The following is a 22,324-nucleotide window of genomic DNA, read 5'->3' as shown; positions in this document are numbered from 1 at the left end:
CATTTAGAAAATATATTTTAGAACATCTTGTAATTTGGAACGATGGGAGTATTTGTTATGATAAGATGATGTCAAGAGTCATAGTCGCCAACAATACGTCTTCGGGGCATTTTTCGGTTAAGTCATTGTATGGCAGATTGATTGCAGGCTCCGTCACCTGCAAATTCAAAGAGTTTTAGCGTGCTGAGATCATTCCTAAGATTAAAGTCTTTACGTGGCAAGCCATCCGTGGCAGGCTCCCTGCGGCAGACTAGATCTGCAAGAGGAATGGCCCTGTGTCTGAGTTAGGTGCTCTTTTTGTGCCAGGGAGGACACTAACCACGCGCTCTTTAATTGCGCTTTTGCTAAGCTTAGATCTTGGTTGGCTGCTAGCTGGTCCCCAGCTTCTTTTACTGATCTTAGAGTCAGTTCAGTTCAGCTCTCTGGGCAAAATAGACGACTCTTCTGGTTTGGTTTCACGGCACTGTGCTGGGTCCTCTGGACTAGGAGGAACAAAATTACTATTGAGCATGTTTTCGCTAGCAAGCCTACTGATTATTTATATAAACTCATCTATTTTCTCCAGCAGTGAAAATTATTGACTAAGGAGGCTGATCGCGAGGTGGTGGACGTGCTGATCAACAACGTGCGTAATACTACCGTGTCTTCCCTCCTCGTGCAGGACCAGCTCCATCCCACCTGATGTTGCCGGTACTTCTTTTGGGTAGTGGCCTCGTTGCTTTGGTCGTAGGTACTCGGCCTGCGTGCCCTGATTTTGGCCTCCTGGCCATGTAATGGTACTGTTGGTTGTTTGCCTCTTGTGGCTGGTGTTTGCTACTTTTTGGTTTTCGTTGGTGTACTCTGTCTAGTAGCTTTATTTATAAAGTCGAACGTATGCCTTTTCTTGAAAACAGTCGCCAACAATAAGAATTTGTGCAACACAGGGCTTTGATTTTCCCTTCATATTTGAAAGTTAAAAAGACTTGGTTAGAGAAGTGCTTGAAATGACTTTGATATATATGTGAACCTGCAAATACCAAGAAAGAAATGTGATAAATAGAAAGGAATTATACTTAGAACTGAGTGCTGCCGTGGCTCAAATTCCATCAATCCCAGCATCCTGTCGCTTCCTGCGGCATGCTAGCTGGAGATAGCGTCAAATCAAGCAAGTAATGAAAACCAAAACCGAAATAATAACTAATCACACCCGTCCGTTATACCTTAGCTGGCTCCTCGCCTACACACGACGCCAAACACGCCGGCTGGTCGTTCAGCTGAAGCTTCTTCACGGTTGGTCTTCACATGTTCAACTTTAGTAAGCTTAAAGAATCACAGTACGGCGGCATCTTTGGTTAAGCCAATATCGGACACCAACGTCATTTGATGCTATATAATACAGTTAACTGATTGATCAGGCATGTGACGACCAGCTATCCTAATTACATTGAATTTTCAAAAGATGAAGTTTACTACTCCCTCCGTTCGCAATTATAAGATGTTCTGGGTATTTCAATATGGACTGGACTGCATATGGATTGAAATGAGTGAACAAATATAGTAGAATGTGTTTATATATGTTCGATTCAGAGAAAAACAAACAGCTTATAACTGTGAATGGAAGGAGTAGATGACTAGATGTTAGTGTTACTCATAAGAAACTAGTAAATATTGCGTCCGGTTGGTGTGACGTTTCTGGAAACCAGCCGAATTTGATGCTCTAGATCAGCTGAGGTTACATACAGTATGGTTGTTTGATCAATGCGATATATATGGTACGAATGGCTATTGTATGGTTAGGTTATACTAGGTTCTAGAGCGACCTGTGCCTTTATTACTCGTGGGTGATAATCATGTTTCATGCAATCGACAATTATATGCTGGCCGTGTTCCTTTTCGAGGCATCCTGCCAACTGGTGGCATGTTGAACAGTCGCATCTTCCTACGTAGCTAGTCCTTCAAATACACTGGACTAATCCAAAATTATAGGTGACATTTCCATATTGTACTTTTGAGCAGCAACATATGTAGAAGTACATACATATGACTGATAGATGTTGCCTTACCAAGAAAAAAATACATCATTCAAAATATTGGTAGTATACTGATATGATTACAGGGACAATCTTCGGTTGTTCCAATCTAGTGAACTATGTCTTTTTCGAGAAAGGGGATTTCACTCAATCAATATATCAAGGTGAATTACGGTAACGGGGGAGGAAGACGAATTCCATGCGGTGATCGCATGTTCCAAAAGCAGAGCCCTAAGACCTGCGTTGAGAGATGATTGGAGGATTGCACCTGAAAGGGAATTCCTGTACACGGGTTGTGATTGGCTGCAGGTGTTGTTGGATTCGGTTCTCAGGATTTGCGTGCTAAAATTTTGCTTCTGCTCTAGCGATGCTGGCATATGAGAGAGGACGTACTGCGTGCCTGGAGCCGGCAAAGAATCGATCTTGGGTTTGGTGCTATTTCTGCAAAGGTACGAAGAGGAGTGGAGAAATGCTGCTCTGAATGTGCTGTCGGAGTTCGGCAAAACAATAGAAATACTGGCCAGTCTAAAGCCTCGTACTCCCGTTGAACGGCGCATGCAATGGACGGCCAGTGGCCAGTGCAGAGGTGACAACCCATCTCCCGTGCTATGGCATTCTCCGGGACATAAAAGCTGTGCTCGCCGTCTTCTCGGAACGGAATACAAAGTCCGCTTTGCTACCCGTGTGTGCAACCAGCTTGCTCCTGAACTTGCAGCTGAAGCTACAAAAAGTGGAGACCAGTTGATCATTGCAAATGTTCCGGATAGGTTAACACATCTAGTACATTCTGATTGTAACCCTGCCTGAGTCTGGACTCTAGCTCTCAGAATAAAAATATCAAGGTGATACAACCGCATTGAGCGAATACATGTGCTCTGCATAACACGTTGCACACAGTCAACACGTCTGACACAACCAAAAACAAAATACCATTTTATAGAAAACTGAAATGGTTCAGCCTAAGGTTGGGCATATTCTATCCGGAGATTACACCGCCATCTAAGATGGGAGAAAACCTTCCTAGTCGTATGCTCCATACAGGTAGACGCCATCATACAGAAGTCGTCATCGTCGTCCGGCCTTAAATATTTGAAGCTACTTCAACTACAACCCACATTGAACAAGAAAACTTGCACGAAAAAAGGTGTTTAATACACTCATCATGTTGGCAGAAGACGCACGTCTTGCTCCCTTGCCAACTACAGCGTGACAGGTTATTTTTGGTCAAGATCACACCTCTGTTTAGAAACCAAATGAATATCTTCACACAAAGAGGAATTTTGAGCTTCCAACTTTTTTAGTTAGCAACAGGAACCTTGCTGTGGGCAATCGCCTCATATAAGAACTTGATAGTTTGTAATTATCAATTGCTTCTTTCTCTGACCAAACCGAGTCGCAAGGTACCACCCATGATGATGGTTCCATGCTCATCGTCTACCTTAACACAAACATAGCAGAGTGGCAGAGATGAACTACCGATGGAACAAATAAGCACATAGCCTTGTAGCTCCATTTATAGACCAACCAGCCAGCCAAGTTGCCCATGCCGGTCTCTTCATTCACTCCACGTACGATTTCCACTTGACACAGACGATTGATTAAGGACCCGCTCTTTTGAGGCTTACGAGTGGTTTCCAAAATAAGCTACCTCTATCAAGCTTATTCTAGCAGACCAACCTAAATATTTATTCTAAAAGCATACTAATTAAGCCTTAACTAGTAGGCCTCTAAAATAAAATTTTAGGTTGGGCTGCCAGACTAAGCTGGGTCAAGGGTGGCTTATTTGGACAACCACTCATAAGCCGCAAAAGAACTACCCTAAATCCCAGCTGGATGTGTGTCTCCGAATTAATCTATGTAGTCCATCACGGCCCACAAATGGCTCAGCCTGGATAGGTGATCAAAAATCTGTCTGATGGCCAGCTATGGCAATCTGCTCTACAAAACTCTCTCGTTAGGTGAAAGGAGAAAGTCCGTGATATTTACATTTTTATGGATATTAATATTATGTGACATTACTACAGGAAAAACATGTTTGCAATGTGATGCCAAACCGGGAAATGTGATGCAATTCATGTTTTACATGTGACATGTGATGCAGTTCATATTTGATGTGTCCATGGACAATTAACCTTCCTAAAGAAGGAGAAAAGAGAAGGCGGCCCGAGATCACCGGGGTTCCCTCACCTCTGGGGGCTGCTCTAGAGGCGGCAGTGGGAAGGGGAACCCTGAGATCTTGTCCCGCGTCTGTGCAATAGTCTAGGTTTTTTCAATTAGTATCTTTGTTTGTCCATGGCTATGTCTCCGGTGGTGGCGATGGCAGTGGCCGATAAGGTTGATCTTGCAGTGACAGGTGCCTGCCGGACGTGAAACAAGGTGATGTGTGGGGACGTCAGTTCTATGGGATATGACACAAGGTCCATCAGAACATAGGTTGATGTGAGATATATCCATGATTTTTTTTTACTTTTGGAATACAAAATTATGCCAGTCATAATGGTTGTTTTCATGTTGGTTTTGCAGGGTCATTTTCTTGGCATCAATCTTAACAGGAAAACATGATGTGTAAGAGAAGGCTTGATAGATCAAAAGTATTGGCGTAAAAGACAAAGGAAGGCGATACGAAGGCCAAACAAGCCTTGCAAGTCAACTTTTGCAAAACAGAAAATAGATGGCAAGCGCACATGATTTGCAATAATGTGGTTAGTGATTTGATCAGGAAAGCAACAGCTGGATTGAAAAATCTTCACATTTCGTCTTGTGCAACCACAATGATAGGAGTAGAATGATAAGTGTTTGTGTCCACCCCACCGATCATCCTGTCGTGATACATATCTTCCTCTAATTTTGTGATCTACAATAATCATCAGATTTCTTTAGCTGCAGACAATATGTGTTTTTTTAAGAATAATGATTATATCATAAGATAAATTCGTGTACATGAGGATTTGAACACGCTGGCGGGATTGTACGTCCACTTTTCCTACCATGTGCTAACTTCTTTGTAAATTGATGAAACACACATCTAATAATTGTGTGGCTACTCTGAAAATCCTTCTAATAAACTAGCCATCTAGTATTTTCTCTCTTTTATTCATATACTTGGTTCCTACTTATAACATGTAAAAGATTAGAATATGCAATATGTCATGCTTGTAGCTGGAAGCCAGCCTGTAGATTTCTCAACTAAGCAATTCTTGTATGGCAATATATTCTTCCTAGGGTGATACCATAATTGTTTCCATTTTTCACCTTGCAAGAAAAGTACTCTATCCATTTTGAACCAGAAGCATGTGCTTTTTATTTCACAACTATATTTCTGCGGAGTGATTTTTTATGAGAAACTAAGTATCCGGTGAAATCAATTACACTTCAAATTTCACAAAAAAACACGTTTGAAGTTTTTTATTTTTTTCTCAAAAGAAAATGGTTCGATGCAAACATGATAAACATGTGAAAAATGAAGTTAAAATTCATTTTCATTTGGGAGGTAAGAAAGAAAGTTACGCATGAATATCAACATGTAAGTTCGTCAGTGGCATACGCTTCTATCGTTTAAAAGGATGGCGATTTTGCAACGTACTGTTTGACTGGGAAACATGCACTTTTTTGTTTTTTGCGAGGATAGATAAAGAGTTAGTCGAGCTCAGGGGTGGAGCCAGGATTTAGGTATAGGGGGGCCAAGCGAAGTAGAAAAAAATTCATGACAATTACATAGTAGAAAAAAATTCCAGTGATAATTATAGAGAACAGGTTGAGAACTTGCACATCAGCCTCCTTAACAATTTTAGTATGCTGAGATTTCGAAGCAACCAGCTTAGCTAATAATTGTTCTTAAAGGTGTTTGGCTTCATAGTTGAGGAATTTAATTTCAGATGGAACGGGTTTAGAAACCAAATTAAATTTAATGGTATTTGGCAGGGCTTTTTTCTCTTCGTAATTGAGGAATTTCAATTTCATAATTAGCTATACTGTATATGGTCGAGATAGGAAAATTTTGCATCATAAATAAGAGCTGGTACAAGATAATTTGGATCAGGATAATTTATGGGACACGTACAAAATATGAATTCTTGATAGCATTTCAAATCTCATAGCAAAACAACTAAAATCTAATGTATAATTTCAACACTGTTACGAGATGAGAATTGAGAGAGATTAGGCGTAGTGTGATGTGTTAACCTGCTAATTCGTCGGCAGAAACAATGAAGTAGGTTGCGTTGTCGAGCCACCGAGTGGCCGTATGAATCAGATCATGAGCAGTAGGGCAAGGAGATCAACGGAAGATAGCGGCAAGGGCACACGGCGGCCGCAGCAGCGTCTAATCCAACCAACTGCAGGCCAATCACGGACGAAAGACGCATCTCAGGAGATTAGGTAGGAGGCTGCGTTGCCAATATATGGCTGCTAGTGGGCTTGTTTACTACGGGCTTTTTTCTCCTTTACTGAAATGTTACCAGATTTTTAGCTGACTAACTGATTTAAGTAGCACGGAGAAATTTGTGGAATCTGTAGCAAGCATCTCATCTATGTTCATGTGTCTCAACTGAATAAGTCTTCTAATATCTTTGGCATGATGATTTCCCAATCCTTCACAACAGCTAAGGCCTACCGCATGCAAAGCATCTGACTTCACAAGGGAAGGCGGTTGATTGGTAGGCATAAAGACACTAAGTGATCAAGCATCTGATAAGTCCAATTTCTTGATAATTCCTTGATCCTCATTTCCCTCAGAGAGAGTCGGCATCTTATGATCAACCATTGCTTTATTGTTTAACAATGTAGAGGAGTTCTTTTTTTCAGACATGTTAAATGACTGCACTCTCCTTAATTTAAGCATCTATAAAAATGCTTCAGCAATTATGCTTGGCTGCGCAAGGGGGGGGGGGGGGGGGGGGGGGGGGGGGGGGGGGGGGGGGGGGGGAGGGGAGGCAGTTGTCCCCCTCCCCCAACCTAACATGATATGTTACCATTGTAACTTAAGTTCACCGGATGTATTACACTTCCGTTAACAAGCTCATGGAAATATGCATCTCCTAATTCAACAAGATCTTTCCGTCTTTGTCATGGATAAAACACTCAGAAATCCATCTATGGACTAGCTTCTTCCTTTGGATCCAATTACAGTAGGCAAATTCTTAGATGGAATGGAAGGTCAAAGTATAGCTATAAGTGGTTTGATTTTGTAGACAAGATTCGTGTAATAAGAGCACCATGATTTTGCTACATCATATTTACGTCTTGTTCTCATTACTCTACTGCCACGACTGCTCTTGACAAAAATGCATTCCAAAAAAAATTCCATGTTGACATATGCCATATATCATCAATTACAATCAAGTACCTGTAGTATAGTTTTCATAAAAATACCTTAGAGTATGTGTATGTGATGTTGAGTAAATTGCATAAAACCACCACTTTAAGGGCTAGGTTTGCAAAAAACACTAGGATACAGTTTCTCTGCAGAAAGCACCATGTCTTGCGTAATTCTTTTCCTAAAACCACTGATCGGCGGATCGGGCCGCGTTAAGTGAGTTTATGACATGTGGGGCCCATTTTTCGCCTACGTGGCATAACAGTTTCGGTTTCATGCGAAAAAGCCCCCCAAATTTCTCTCCTTACCAAACAAATTTGTCGCAGGCCCATCCCGACCCCGACCGCCGTCGCCCCTCCCGACCCCGGCCACCACCTATTCCAACCTCGGCGGCCCCCATCCTGACCCCGACCGCCGTCGCCCCTCCTGACCACGGCCACTACCCGTTCCAACCTTGGCAGCCCCCATTCCAACCCCAGACGAGGCAGAGGCCGCCGTCGCCGTTGCTGCACCGAGGTAGAGGACGAGGCAGAGGACGCCTCCCGTGGCCCTCCCCTTGCCGCCTGCTGGCCGAGGAGCTGTTCGACCTCGACGCCGGCGAGGTTCATCTGCCGCCCCAAGCCTCCATGAGCGCGACCCCAGAACAGGACGATGGATCGGGTCGTCGCTCTCTTCGATCCAGAACAAGACGAGGCAGAGGAGGCCACAGGCGGCGGTCGATGTAGAGGAGGCGGCAGGGACGGGGCTCTACCAGCGGGATCCGGCCGGGAACGAGCAAGGGCGGCGGAGGCCGGCCAGATCTGGTGGCGTCGGGGTCCTGGTGGTCATCGGCGTTGGCTCGCCGAAGCTCCGGTGGTGAGGCGCTCGGGGCCCAGCGCGAGGAAGCAGGGAGGCGGGATGGAGGGCCGGCGTCGGGGTTGATGCGCCTTGGGAGGGGATGGCGGTGAGGCACGGTCGTCGTCGCTCGCCGGCGAGCGCGAGAAGGCGCAGGAGGGGCGGAGGGCCAGCGTCGGGGTTGATGCGCCTGGGGAGGGGATTGCGTTTATGTTTTTTTATTTAGGGGTGTCTGTGTAAAATCTAAGGACTCGTTTGTAAATTTAGATTAACACTGATGTGGCACGAAATGTTATGCCACGTAGGCAAAAAATGGGCCCCAACTGTCATAAACTCACTTAACGCGGCCCGATCCGCTGATCAGTGGTTTTTGCAAAAGAATTACGCTAGACGTGGTGCTTTCTGCAGAGAAACTGTATCCTAGTGTTTTTCGCAAACCTAGCCCTCAAAGTGGTGGTTTTATGCAATTTACTCATGTGATGTTAGAGTATCGAAGCAGAGACATTAGTATGCTTCGGAACGGGTACATCAGTTAATCCTATTACAGGCTTCTATATCCAGTTAAACAGAAACACATTCTGAAAATTTTGTACGTGAGATGGATAAATACTTCCCCTATTATAGTTTGAACCAAAATCAGGTACCCAACGTTTGTACTGTGATTAGTATTCAGTAGATCTTAATTTTGAGTGGCATTTCTCTACTAGGGATTGGGTTTCTGTGGGGCGAGAGCGACGAGATGCCGACGGTGCCGTGTGAAACGGCGATGCCATGAGAAGTGGCATGGCGTGATAGTGTTGGAGCATGACAAGCTATACGTCGAGCCGGTTGAGCCGGATAGTCCGATAGTCATAGGTGCATGTAGTTTGCTTGGGCTAATTAGTGGCCGGGTAGCTAGAGTGATTCTAGGAGAGGAAGACCAGGTTAGCCGTTGGTACCAAGGTTAGTGCATGAGTTAGTTAGTGCATGTGCAAGTGTTGGCCAAGTCAAGTGTGATGGCCGGTGTGAGTGCATGCGTGCATGGAGGTAGTGGGCATGAGTCGTGCCTAGAGACTTGGAGTTAGTGGCCAGATGTGGCTGCCGAGTGGTGCGTGATGGTAGCTCCCTGTGTGTATATAAGTTCAGCCAATGAATGAGAAAAGTGAGGCCGTGAGGGCTGAGAAAATACACAATGTAGTCTCTTGTTCCACCAAGGAGGAGAGCCTCTCGGCAAAGCACCAGCTGGTATTCTCCTTGGTTGCGTGTGTGTGTAGAGTTCATCAGAGTGTTCTTGAGAGGAACCATGAAAGAGAGAGGAGAGAGTTGTGTGAGACGAAGAAGAAGAGCGGCGCTGCGAGGAGAGGCAGCGCCAACAGTTTCTGTGCTTTACCAATATGATATTTGAAACTAAACCAGCCAAATGTGCAGTTAGAGTAAAATCCAAAAAGTTTGACAATATTTACGCCCAAACAAATAAGCATCCAAGTCTAGATTTGACTCAAAGTAAAAAACTGTAAGCCACCCTTGTACAAATGCATGGACGACTAATTCTTGGCACACATGTCAGGGTGCATCCTTTTTTTTAGGGTTTGGTGCATGCTTTCTTTAACAAGTACTCCCTCCGTCTCAAAATAATTTTCTCAACTTTGTACTAACTCTAGTACAAAATTATACTAAAGTTAAGACACTTATTTTAAGACGAAGGGAGTAGTATAATTCATACGCAATGCAAGTTTTCTTATGGTTCAGTCAATTCTTAAGAGGAGAGAAAATGTTGGAAATTAATTCACATGTGCGTGCAGGAATTAAAGCAGAAGAATGCATGCTTTAGCTCCTTCCGTCGAGAACTTGTCAGTCGCCACAAAGGAGCTATATATCAGGGCATGTTTCTTGTGAATCTCAAGTTGTGAACTGTCAGATCCTTTGTGGACGTGTTCTTGGTCCATCCAACAAAGAAGAACGTGCTCTTGGTCCAGAGTCCTCGATCTCCATGAAAATAGAATAATATTGAAAAGAAAGAAGATATTGTAACCAAAAGATCATTGCATCTTTCTTATTCGGTAGAGTATTGCATACATGAGCTGTGCGAGAGACACCAATGAGAGATAATGCATAGCTACACAGCACATATACTTCAACAAACATAACTATAATTATTATTCTCCGATCTGAACCAATTGGGTAACCGCTTAGTTCAGTTCTTGATAGAAGCAGCAATTTGGGCCCGCCTAATCTTTGCGAACTCAACCAACTTGTCGACGTCCGGCAGCGCCGCCTTTGCAGCGTCCAGCGCGATGAAGCTCTGCACCCACGCTATCAGAAGTGGGGTGTCGGTGATGTCAAAGAGCTTGGTACCACATAGCTCTTCAGTCCCCTGCAAAAATGCCAAGAGACCGCCCAGTGCAATGTCCACGTATCCAACGCTATCACCACCGAAAAAGGGCTTCCCGTTGGGGCATTCCTTCAGAGCACCCTCTAGCGTCTTCACCCCCGCCAGCATCTGCTTTATCCCTTCAGTTTTCTCCTCCTCTCTGTTGGCTGTGAAGGCCACTTTCCACGGGATGACCAGCTGCATGCACCAAGTAGCATCATTAATCAGCTCACCACATACACAGATGTGAAATCAACAACACAAAACACTATAAGAGTAAACCTTGCTGTCAATGTAGTCTACCCAGAACCGAGCAATGGCACGCTCATAGGGGTCAACGGGCAGGAGCACTGGTAGAAAAAAGCCCTTTAGTCCCGGTTCGCAACTGCCTTTAGTCCCGGCTGTGCAACCGGGACTAAATATGCGCGACTAAAGACCCCCCCTTTAGTCGCGCCTCTTACAGACCGCGACTAAAGGCTTTAGTCCCGGTTCTTGTGGCTGACCGGGACTAAAGGCCCGTCCACGTGGGCGCCAGTGGTCCGTCGGGGCGGAGGACCTTTAGTCCCGGTTCTCGTGGCCAACCGGGACTAAAGGCCTCCTCCACAGGTTTAGGGTTTTAGCCCCCCTAAACCTGGTTTCTTTTTAATTTGGAGTTTTATTTCTTTTATATTTTATTTTGTGTTTTATTTTAATTTTGATGAAGTTTCAATACACATATTCTACACTACTATATACATGCATATGAAATTTCAAACAAGAAGAATTCAAGAGGAATATATAATATATTTTCAATCTCGGGTGACCATATACAACTTCGAACAAGTTTCCATACACAATTAGGATGGATGACCATATACAACTTCGAACAAGTTTCAATCTCGGGTATGCATATAAATTTCTTCGTCCTCGGAATAGTGTTCTCCTTTAGGATTGATGACTTCCCTCATGAAAAATCCTGCTAATTCTTCTTGAATTGGTCGGAAGCGAGCTTCTGGACTAAGCCTCCTCCGCAAGTTATCCGTCGCATTCCGCACGCTATCCGATGCCTTGCGCTCAGAGGTGTGTCTCCGGATGTTCTCACAAACATAGTATCCACATAGATTGGTCCCCGGTGGCTGCTTATCCACATTAACTAACCTTCTGAAATCTAGGTCATGTTTGAATTCACCGACAATTTCTTCTGAGAACCGTCTCCAAACCCTACAGGGCAAAGAAAATTAAATGAACAAGGGAGTTATTAGTTACTTGATATTAGGAAATGAACGAAAGAGACCGATCGATATAGAGCTCAAATGATTGAAAATAATTACTTTTGCAGCATTTTTCTCATGTCGGCCCAACGCTTTGGATCCGAATCCATAGAGTCCATGATTAGAACTCTGGAGGTGTGAAGTTCAATATTTAGCAGAATCCAGTGGAACCTGCGGACACGTTACATGCACAGTCATGCATAACTCATCGATTAGACATACCATGCATGGAGTAAACAAAAGAGAATGGGCACAAGAGAGAAACACTCACCCAAAATGGTAAGGAAATAGAATATGACTTTTGAGTTGATGCTTTCTAAGAAACTTGTACAAGTCTTTCTCCACGTCTTCAGGGTGATGTTGTAACACATGTCCATTAACGATATGTGGGTCAATGAACCCAACATCATGGATGTTTCTTATTTTGCATTCCCAAATCTTCAATCTGCATAATAGCGTACGCAACAATATAGTTAGGACAATATATATATATATATATAGTGCATGCAATGAAGAACGAGATGAGGTAGAAATAAATCACTTACAGAACGTAGCAACTCAGCATAGATTTGTCGAGGTCGCGCAGATTGAACAGCTGGAACAATTCACTCATATGAACTTGTACAGAGTACGGTTTGGTGTGATGCTCATCTGTAACATCCGCATAAACATATTCTTTGTCGGCCCATGTTATGAATTGCTTGTACCAACGTAGCAGATTTCGCATTTGTGGTGGTAGACTCTTTTCCCGCGCAGGCTCGACGAGAGGCCCATTCCGCACATATTGTAATGCTATCTCACATACTGGCGCATCCTCAAGGCCTAAGAAGGCACGAAGAGTCAAACCCATCTCGGACGCTTGTTTCATGGCACTCGCTACAGTCAATCCAAGTGCTGCCGCAGCTGCTATGATCTCGGGGTCCTCTTCCGGACCGGCTTTCACTATGAGCGGGGGGATCGATTGTTTCTTCTGCATCCCGAGCTGGTCTACTTGTTTCCCGCTTTTTTTACTTTCTTCTTTCTCCTCCTTCAATATTTTTGCTTGCCTACGAAGTTTATGTCCATAGTCGTCAGGCATATTCAGCTCGGCTTGGGACGGTGTCGTCAAAAAATCCTTAGCCCACTTCTTTTGCTTCTCTGTGAATACTTGCTTGGGCTCAGGCTCTTTATCGCCTTCATATCCGCCTTCCATTTCTCATAATCAGCAGACGCGGCCAATTTGGTTTCAGCTTCACTAAGTTCCCAAGGCCTTGGGAGGAGAGGCTTCAGTGATGGCTCCGGTACCCTTGTGGTCTTAGGTACATAAGGGTCCGGGTTAATAGTCCAGGAGCGGGTTTCCTTGCTGTCCGCCTGCTTCTGTTTCTTCGCCGGAGGTGGATTGGGGGGGCGTCGTACCCGCCGGAGGTTGTGGATCGGGGGACGGCGTCGAATGGCGTGAAGGAGGTGTAGGTGAACCACCACGACCACCACCACCGCCACCACCACCACCATCGGAGGGGGGTGGACTTGCTAGCCTTGGCGCCTCGCCTGGAAACACTATGTACTTCTTTTTCCATAGAATGATCTGGCGCTTGACATCTCCAAGTCTTCACTCCCCTTCGGGTGTAGCTTTGTCAATCTCCAGGTCCTCAAACCCTTGGACTATGTCTTCCACCGTGACACGAGCATAGCCATATGCAATGGGGTTGTTGTGGTGGAGTGCTCCAGGTGTACAGGGTAAAGCACTGCCGCTAGCTACCTTCGTGGAAACGTTCCCCACGGGATAATGCAGATCACATTCTTTCATCTCCTTTACATCATCCACGGGGTAGTGAGGCTCCGGTGCACGAATCTCGATCATCGGTGCACTAGCACCAGGCGGGGCATCCGTGGAAGCCACGCTGCTTCTCCGCTGCTGGCTTCCGCGATCCGCTTCATGATCTTCATGCGGCCCTGCAGCCGATTTTTCTTTTACTAGTTCATGCACGGTCTGCTTCAACTCATGGAGTTCCGATGCAAACTTCGTCATAAGATCTGCATCCCGGTTCGTCTTTCTCTTACGGCTTCTGTAACAGTACGGGTCATTGTCCTGGGAAAACCCTACTTTCCACGGAACTTTGCCTTTGCCTCGTACACGTCCTCCGTGTTCATCATTCCCGAGGGCTGTTGTCAGTGCGTCTTTCTCTCTGTTGAACTTGATCAAGCCCTCTTGAGCTTGGGTCATTGCGTCAATAAGGGCTTGGGTGGGAGCAAACTGTCTCTGCCGGTGAACACACACCCCTGTCTCCGGGTCTAGCGATCCCCCATGCCCGTACCACCAGCTTTTGGCCCTTGGGTCCCATCCCTCTGTACCTAGAGGGATTCCTCGCACCCTCAGGTCCTCCTCCATCTTCTGCCACCTAGGCTCCGAAAGGCGGTATCCTCCTGGCCCCATAATATGATGGAACTTTTTCTTATTCGCATTATCCTTATTTTTTTCGATATTTCCTTGAAATGCTCCGATTGCTTTTGCCTCACAAATTCTGGCCAATCATCTTTCAGTTTCTCGTGTTGTCCATTGAAATCCGGAGTCTTGCCCTTGTTGACATAGTCACGGGTTAAATTTTTCTTGAAGTTCCGGAATGCTTCGCCCATCTTCTGAAGAGCGAACTCTTTAACTAGCCTCCTCCTCTGACGTCCACCCGGAACCTCGTTACCGAATTCATCGACTTTGTTGTATTCCGGAGGTAGAATGAAATGTTCCATAAGCTTTCTCCAGCAATCCTTTTTCGTTCTCTTGTCGACAAAACTGAAACCAAGACGTGCCTTCTTTGGTTCCTTCCATTCCTGGACGGTGATCGGGACGTTGTCTCTAACAACGACTCCGCATTGGTTGATAAACTTTGAGGTGTGCTGTAGGGGCTTGCCGGTTTCACTGACAAACTCAATGGCATATGTTTCTCCTGTTTTCATCGCCTTGGATTTGCCACACTTTGTCGTACTCGATCCGGAGGGCTAAAAAAAGAAAGAGAGTCGCGCGCGTTAATACATATGTATTCACATTTCAGTAAGTTTGTATCACGAGAGGCTCAATGTATATATATACCTCGCCGGAGGTGGTTGCTACTTGCAATTCGAGATCGTCGTTTGTTGACGGTTGACCTCCGTCGACAATGTCCGTTCCTTCTCCTTCTTGATCATCGACAATCTCTGTTCCACCGTCAAGGTTCAGAAAAGAAGAGACTACATCCTCTTCTTGCTCATATTCTGAGCCCGGCACATAAGGAATCTCGTTGTTGATGATGCCCATTAAATAACGTTCAGCCTCCGGATCCCTAAGCGGCTCGGCTCTATCGTCCGTCATATGTCACTCCTGCATGTAGTAAAAATTCTTTAAGTATAAAGGAATTAAAAAAATAAGATTAAGGGGACATAGAGGAGGAGGAATTAAAAAATAAGATTATTGAGCACTGCCAAGTATTTTGTTTTCCTTTTCTTTTTCCTGTTCTTTTTCCTTTTCTTTTTCCTTTTCTTCTTCCTTTTCTTTTTCCTTTTCTTCTTCCTTTTCTTCTTCCTTTTCTTATTTTGTTTTTCCTTTTCTTTTGTTTTGTTTTGTTTTTGTTTTGTTTTCTTTTCTTTTGTTTTTCTTTTGTTTTGTTTTGTTTTCTTTGTTTTTCTTTTGTTTTTCTTTGTTTTCTTTTGTTTTTCTTTGTTTTTCTTTGTTTTGTTTTCTTTGTTTTTCTTTTGTTTTTCTTTGTTTTCTTCTGTTTTTTCTTTGTTTTTCTTTTTGGTTTTCATTTGGTTTCTTTCTTCTTCCTTTTTCTTCTTTTTTCTTCATTTAACATTTCTTCCTTTTCTTCTTCCTTTTTGTTTCTTCTTCCTTTTTCTTCTTCTTCTTCCTTTTCTTTTTTCTTCCTTTTTCTTCTGTTTTCTTTTGTTTTCTTTTGTTTTTCTTCCTTTTTTCCTTTTTCCTCTTTTCTTCAATTTTTTTCTTCTGTTTGTTTTTCTTCTGTTTTCTTTTGTTTCCTTTTTTCTTTGTTCTTCCTTTTTCTTTTGTTTTCTTTTTTTCTTCCTTTTTCCTTTTTTCTTCTTTTTTCTTGTTTTTCTTCTGTTTTCTTCTTCCTTTTTTCTTCTTCTTCTTCCTTTTTCTTTCTTCTTCTTCCTTTTTTCTTTTTTCTTCTGTTTGTTTTTCTTCTATTTTCTTTTGTTTTCTTTTCTCTTTCTTCTTCCTTTTTCTTTTGTTTTCTTTTTTTTTCTTCCTTTTTCCTTTTTTCTTCCTTTTTCTTGTTTTTCTTCTGTTTTTCTTTTGTTTTCTTCTTCCTTTTTTCTTCTTCTTCTTCCTTTTTCTTTCTTCTTCTTCCTTTTTCCTTTTTTCTTCTGTTTTTTTCTTCTGTTTGTTTTTCTTTTGTTTTCTTTTTTCTTTCTTCTTCCTTTTTATTTTATTTTCTTTTTTTCTTCCTTTTTTTTGTTTTTCTTTTGTTTTCTTCTTCCCTTTTCTTCTTCTTCTTCTTCCTTTTTCTTTCTTCTTCTTCCTTTTTCTTTCTTCTTCTTCCTTTTCCGGCGGCGGGAGGCGCGCGGAGGACGGCAGGCAGGGGCGTCGGGCGGCGGGCGGCACGGCGTCGGGCGGCGGGCGGCGGGCAAGGGCAGGGGCACGCTGCGGCGGCGGCGGAGCGCTAAGGGCAGGGCACGGGCGGCGGCGGCGCTCACTGGGGACGGGGGCGACGGCGCGCAGGGCTTCGGCGTCGGCGTCGGCGTCGGGGCAGGGCTTCGGCGTCGGCGTCGGCGTCGAAGCAGGGCTTCGGCGTCGATCGGCGTCGGGGCAGGGCTTCGGCGTCGAGATAGGAGAATGGAAAGTGGCGGAAACTGCTAAGTGCAATATATATAGACATACCTTTAGTCCCGGTTGGGGAGGCGGACCGCGACTAAAGGTACCCTTTAGTCGCGGTTGGCCACACCAACCGCGACTAAAGGGTACCTTTAGTCGCGGTCCGCCTCCCCAACCGGGACTAAAGGGTTTTGGCGCCGCTTTCGTTGCCGCGCAGAAAGAGCCTTTAGTCGCAGTTGGGGACAACAACCGCGACTAAAGGGTACCCTTTAGTCGCGGTCCGCCTCCCGAACCGGGACTAAAGGTCCTTTTTCATATAAAATAAAACTAATTCATTTTAAAATCTTAAAAATACAATTATATATCAAAAAAATCAGAAAAATAAAACTAATTCATTTTAAAATCTTGAAAATACAAATAATATATCAAAAAAATCAGAAAATAAAACTAATTTATTTTAAAATCTTAAAAATACAATTATATATCAAAAAAATCAGAAAAATAAAACTAATTCATTTTAAAATCTTAAAAATACAATTATATATCAAAAAAATCAGAAAAATAAAACTAATTCATTTTAAAATCTTAAAACTACAAATAATATATCAAAAATATCAGAAAAATAAAAATAATTCATTTTAAAATCTTGAAAATACAAATAATATATCAAAAAATCAGAAAAATAAAACTAATTCATTTCAAAATCTTAAAAATACAATTATATATCAAAAAATCAGAAAAATAAAACTAATTCATTTTAAAATCTTAAAAATACAAATAATATATCAAGAAAATCAGAAAAATAAAACTAATTCATTTTAAAATCTTAAAAATACAATTATATATCAAAAAAATGAGAAAAATAAAACTAATTCATTTTAAAATCTTAAAAATACAAATAATATATCAAAAAATTCAGTTCATCGATCCCTTGATGGTTTGACAAAAGGTTTGATACATCATTCAGTTCATCGACCAAATACAAAGTTTGGTACAATACATTATTACACATCAATTCTTCCCTTGTGTCCCTGCTTGCTTACGATTGTGCCGTATCCATGGAGCATCCTCATCATTTAACTTAATGCTTGGGTCAGTGTTCACTTTGAAGGGCGGAATTTCACCAAACATATTATAATCTTCTGACATGTCTGTCTTGTCCTCCACTCCCACGATGTTTCTTTTCCCTGAAAGAACAATGTGGCGCTTTGGATCATCGCATGATGTACTGATCGTTTTCTTATCTTTCCGTTTCCTCGGTTTGCTACTCATGTCCTTCAAATAAAAAACCTGAGCGACATCTTTCGCAAGGACGAATGGTTTGTCAAGGTAACCAAGATTGTTGAAATCCACCATTGTCATTCCGTATTGCTCGTCCACCTTTACCCCACCTCCTGTTAGCTTGAACCATTTGCACCGGAACAAAGGGACCTTAAAGGAGGGTCCATAGTCAAGTTCCCATATCTCCTCTATGTAACCATAATATGTGACCTTTCGCCCATTCTCGGTTGCTGCATCAAAGCGGACACCACTGTTTTGGTTGGTGCTCTTTTTATCTTGGGCGATGGTGTAAAATGTATTCCCATTTATCTCGTACCCTTGGAAAATCATTATAGTCGAAGATGGTTTCTTGGCCAACATGTACAGCTGATCTCCAACATCATTGTCATTCATTAAATGTTTTCACAACCAACTGCCGAAAGTCTCCATGTGGGCCTTTCTAATCCAGGATTCAGGCTTCCCCGGGTTGTCCGAGCGTAAAATATTCTTGTGTTGCTTGAAGTACAGAGCCACAAAGTTGGAATTTTGCAGAACTGTGTGGTGTGCTTCAGTCATAGAATGACCGTCCATACATATCGTGGATTTCCTTCCGATCTTGCCTTTTCCACTTAGTCTGCCCTCGTGCCGCGATTAAGGAATACCAATCGGCTTAAGGTCAGGAACATAGTCAATACAGAACTCAATTACCTCCTCATTTCCATAGCCCTTGACGATGCTTCCTTCTGGCCTAGCAGGGTTACGAACATATTTCTTTAATACTCCCATGAACCTCTCAAAGGGGAACATATTGTGTAGAAATACAGGACCGAGAATGGAAATCTCTTCGACTAGGTGGAGCAGGAGGTGCGTCATAATATCGAAGAAGGATGGTGGGAACACCAACTCGAAACTGACAAGGCATTGGACCACATCGTTCTGTAACCGTGGTAGATCTTCTGGATTGATTACCTTCTGAGAGATTGCATTGAGGAATGCACAAAGCTTCACAATGGCTACTCGAACATTTTCCGGTAGGAGCCCCCTCAAAGCAATCGGAAGCAATTGCGTCATAATCACGTGGCAGTCGTGAGACTTCAGGTTTTGGAACTTTTTCTCCGCCATGTTTATTATTCCCTTTATATTCGACGAGAAGCCAGACGGGACCTTCATACTGCTCAGGCATTCAAAAAAAATGACCTTCTCTTCTTTGGTAAGAGCGTAGTTGGCACGACCTTGAAACCATTCCGGATGCCGGTCATCTGGGTCTTTCAAAAGTTGCTGGTCCTGCCGTGCTTCCTTTGTATCATTTGTCTTCCCATACACGCCCAAGAAGCTTAGCAGGTTCACGCAAATATTCTTCGTAACATGCATCACGTCGATTGCAGAGCAGACATCTAGGACTTTCCAATATTCTAGATCCCAAAATATAGATTTCTTCTTCCACATGGGTGCGTGCCCGTCAACTCCCCGCGGAACTGATTGTCCGCCAGGACCCTTTCCAAAGATGACTTTCAAATCCTTGACCATATCAAATATCTCAGCACCAGTACGTTCCGCAGGCTTCGGCCGGTGATCTGCCTTGCCGTTGAAATGCTTGCCTTTCTTTCTTACGTTATGATTTCGGGGAAGAAATCGACGATGACCCAGGTACACGTTCTTCTTACAATTAACCAAACGTACACTTTCAGTCTCATGTAAGCAGTGCGTGCATGCATTGTATCCCTTATTTGTCTGTCCCGAAAGGTTACTGAGAGCAGGCCAATCGTTGATGGTTACAAAAAGCAACGCTCGTAGGTCAAATTCCTCTCCTTTGTGCTCATCCCAGACACGTACACCAGGTCTGGCCCACAACTGTAAAAGTTCATCAACTAATGGCCTTAGGTACACATCGATGTCGTTCCCGGGTTGTTTTGGACCTTGGATGAGCACTGGCATCATAATGAACTTCCGCTTCATGCACAACCAAGGAGGAAGGTTGTAGATGCATAGAGTCACGGGCCAGGTGCTATGGCTGGAGCTCTGCTCGCCAAAAGGATTCATGCCATCAGTACTTAGACCAAATCTTATGTTCCTTGCGTCAGCTGCAAAATCTTTGAACACTCTGTCGATCTTTCTCCATTGCGTTCCATCAGCGGGGTGTCTCAACTCCCCGTCGGACTTACGGTCCTCTTTGTGCCATCGCAACGACTTGGCATGCTTTTTGTTCATGAACAGACGTTTCAACAGTGGTATTATAGGAGCATACCACATCACCTTGGCGGGAACCCTCTTCCTGGGTTTCTCGCCCTCAACATCGTCACCAGGGTCATCGCCTCTGATCTTATAACGCAATGCAGTGCATACAGGGCATTCATTCAAATTCTAGTATTCACCGCGGTAGAGGATGCAGTCGTTAATGCATGCATGTATCTTCAGAACCTCTAAACCTAGAGGGCAGACAACCTTCTTTGCTTCGTACGTACTGGCGGGCAACTCGTTATTCTTCGGAAACATATTCTTCAACATTTTCAGCAAATTTTCAAATGATGAGTCACCTACACCTTCCTGTGCCTTCCATTTTAGCAAATCCAGTGTGCAGCCCAGCTTTTTCAGACTATTATCGCATCCTGGATACAACGACTTTTTGTGATCCTCTAACATGCGATCCAAATTCTCCCTATCCTTGTCAGTTTCGCAGCGTCTCCGTGCATCAGCAATGGTCCGACCAAGATCATCAGCGGGCTCATCATGTGCCTCTTCTTCACCTTCACCTAACCCTTCCCCACCTTCAGCATCATCCTCCATGAAAGTATCACCGAAATGATCATGATAGTTGTCATCGATATCATCCCCTTCTTCATCTTCTTCCATTCTAACCCCTCTTTCTCCATGCTTGGTCCAACAATTATAGCTTGGTATGAAACCGTGCCGAAGCAGGTGCATGTGAACGTCTCTTGAGGAGGAGTAACCCTTCTGATTCTTACAGACAGCACATGGACAGATAATAAAACCTTGCTGCTTGTTCGCATTTGCCACTACGAGGAAATCTTTCAAACCCGTAGTGAACTCGCCGGAGAGTCGGGGACCGTACATCCATTGCCGATTCATCTGCATTATTATTATATAAACTATATAATTAACCATCATGCATTTGTTAAACTAACTAGCTAGAAATAATACAAATTAAACAATGAACTACACATGCATATTTTATCAATGATACATGAAAGGTTCAAGTTGCTAACCGCGATCGCGGAGGAAAAATAAATGAGAAAGCTCAAGTGTGGCTCGGACACTTCATATCATGTTTGTTTCAGGCTCTCGGGCATTTCATCGAACACCTTGTGTGCATAGGAGGAACCAAAAGCAAACCCACCACCCCCTTCTGAAAATTGTGAAGTGAGCTGAGTGAAGTGAAGTGAGCTGAGTCCTATATATAGGGATGGGCCTTTAGTCCCGGTTGGCCTGGCCAACCGCGACTAAAGGCCTTCGGGGACCTTTAGTCCCGGTTGGCCAGGCCAACCGGGACTAAAGCCCCTCCCGTCCGCCAGCTGGATGGGCCTTTAGTCCCGGTTGGCCTGGCCAACCGCGACTAAAGGCCTTCGGGGACCTTTAGTCCCGGTTGGCCAGGCCAACCGGGACTAAAGCCCCTCCCGTCCGCCAGCTGTCGACCGAGCGCGCTGGGCCCAGATAGTTGGTCGCGGGTCTCCTCCCGAACCGCGACTAAAGGCCCCTTTTGTCGCGGTTCGATTGTTTTGGGGACTAATGGGGGCGTATGGAAGCCTCTTTTTCTACTAGTGGAGGAAGGGGCCTTCGGTACCATAGGCATCATCAATGTACTCTAGAATGACGACCGACTCACAGATTGGCTTGCCGTTGTGGATGAGCACGGGCACCTTCTTGTGCACCGGGTTGGATGTGAGGAGGAGGTCGCTCTTGTGGTGAAGGTCCTGCTCGACGTTCTCATAGCTCAAGCCTTTGAGGTGGAGCGCGAGTTTCACCCTGGAAGCCCAGGGGCTCGCCCACGTACCCAACAGCTTCAGCTTGTCTTCGCCGGCCATTTTCTCCCTTGCGTGATACGTATGGATATGACTTGAACTTCAGTGTTAACTACTGTGTTTCGCTTGCTTCATTAGCTGCGAGGAGTGATATATATATGGTATGCGAGGCAATAGCAATGCATCATCCATGAGGCATGTGCTAACGTCAAGGCCACTTATTTTGCACAATCACTTAGTATCCGTACATTGAATAGACTTGTTGTACCCTGTAGCATGATTAATTATTCTATTTTTAACACATGTACCATGATCACTTACTTTATCTCTCCATGTTTTGAAACACCACAGTAGTGCTTAGCAACATTAGTCAAGGTCATTTGCTTGCGGATTAGTTAACGTTCATGTCAAGTTTCTCGAGACATTAGTCATTGTCTCGGAGAAGAAGGCTAGGAAGTAAACAGATTAACAGAGTCCTGGACATCCCCAGCCAGTCAGTCATCGTTAACTAACTTTAAGATTGATACTCCTACCTGATAAGGACATG

The 22,324-nt window shown here is 44.0% G+C and overlaps 1 protein-coding gene across 1 annotated transcript; it reads right to left on the bottom strand.

The window, feature by feature from the left end:
- Window positions 1-10,330: 10,330 nt before the first annotated feature.
- Window positions 10,331-21,840, bottom strand: LOC123156823 (probable glutathione S-transferase GSTU6). The gene is made up of 3 exons (XM_044575010.1): window positions 21,590-21,840; window positions 10,790-10,862; window positions 10,331-10,705 (listed from the first exon to the last, which is right to left on the bottom strand). The coding sequence occupies exons 1-3, from the start codon at window positions 21,838-21,840 to the stop codon at window positions 10,331-10,333; spliced, it is 699 nt and encodes a 232-aa protein (XP_044430945.1).
- Between the last annotated feature and the right edge of the window lie 484 nt (window positions 21,841-22,324).

Source organism: Triticum aestivum, chromosome 1D, assembly GCF_018294505.1.
Source record: "Triticum aestivum cultivar Chinese Spring chromosome 1D, IWGSC CS RefSeq v2.1, whole genome shotgun sequence".
NCBI classification, from domain to species: Eukaryota; Viridiplantae; Streptophyta; class Magnoliopsida; order Poales; family Poaceae; genus Triticum; species Triticum aestivum.
The sequence above is the reverse complement of the archived record's forward strand: the minus strand, read 5'-3'. Positions and strand labels throughout refer to the sequence as shown.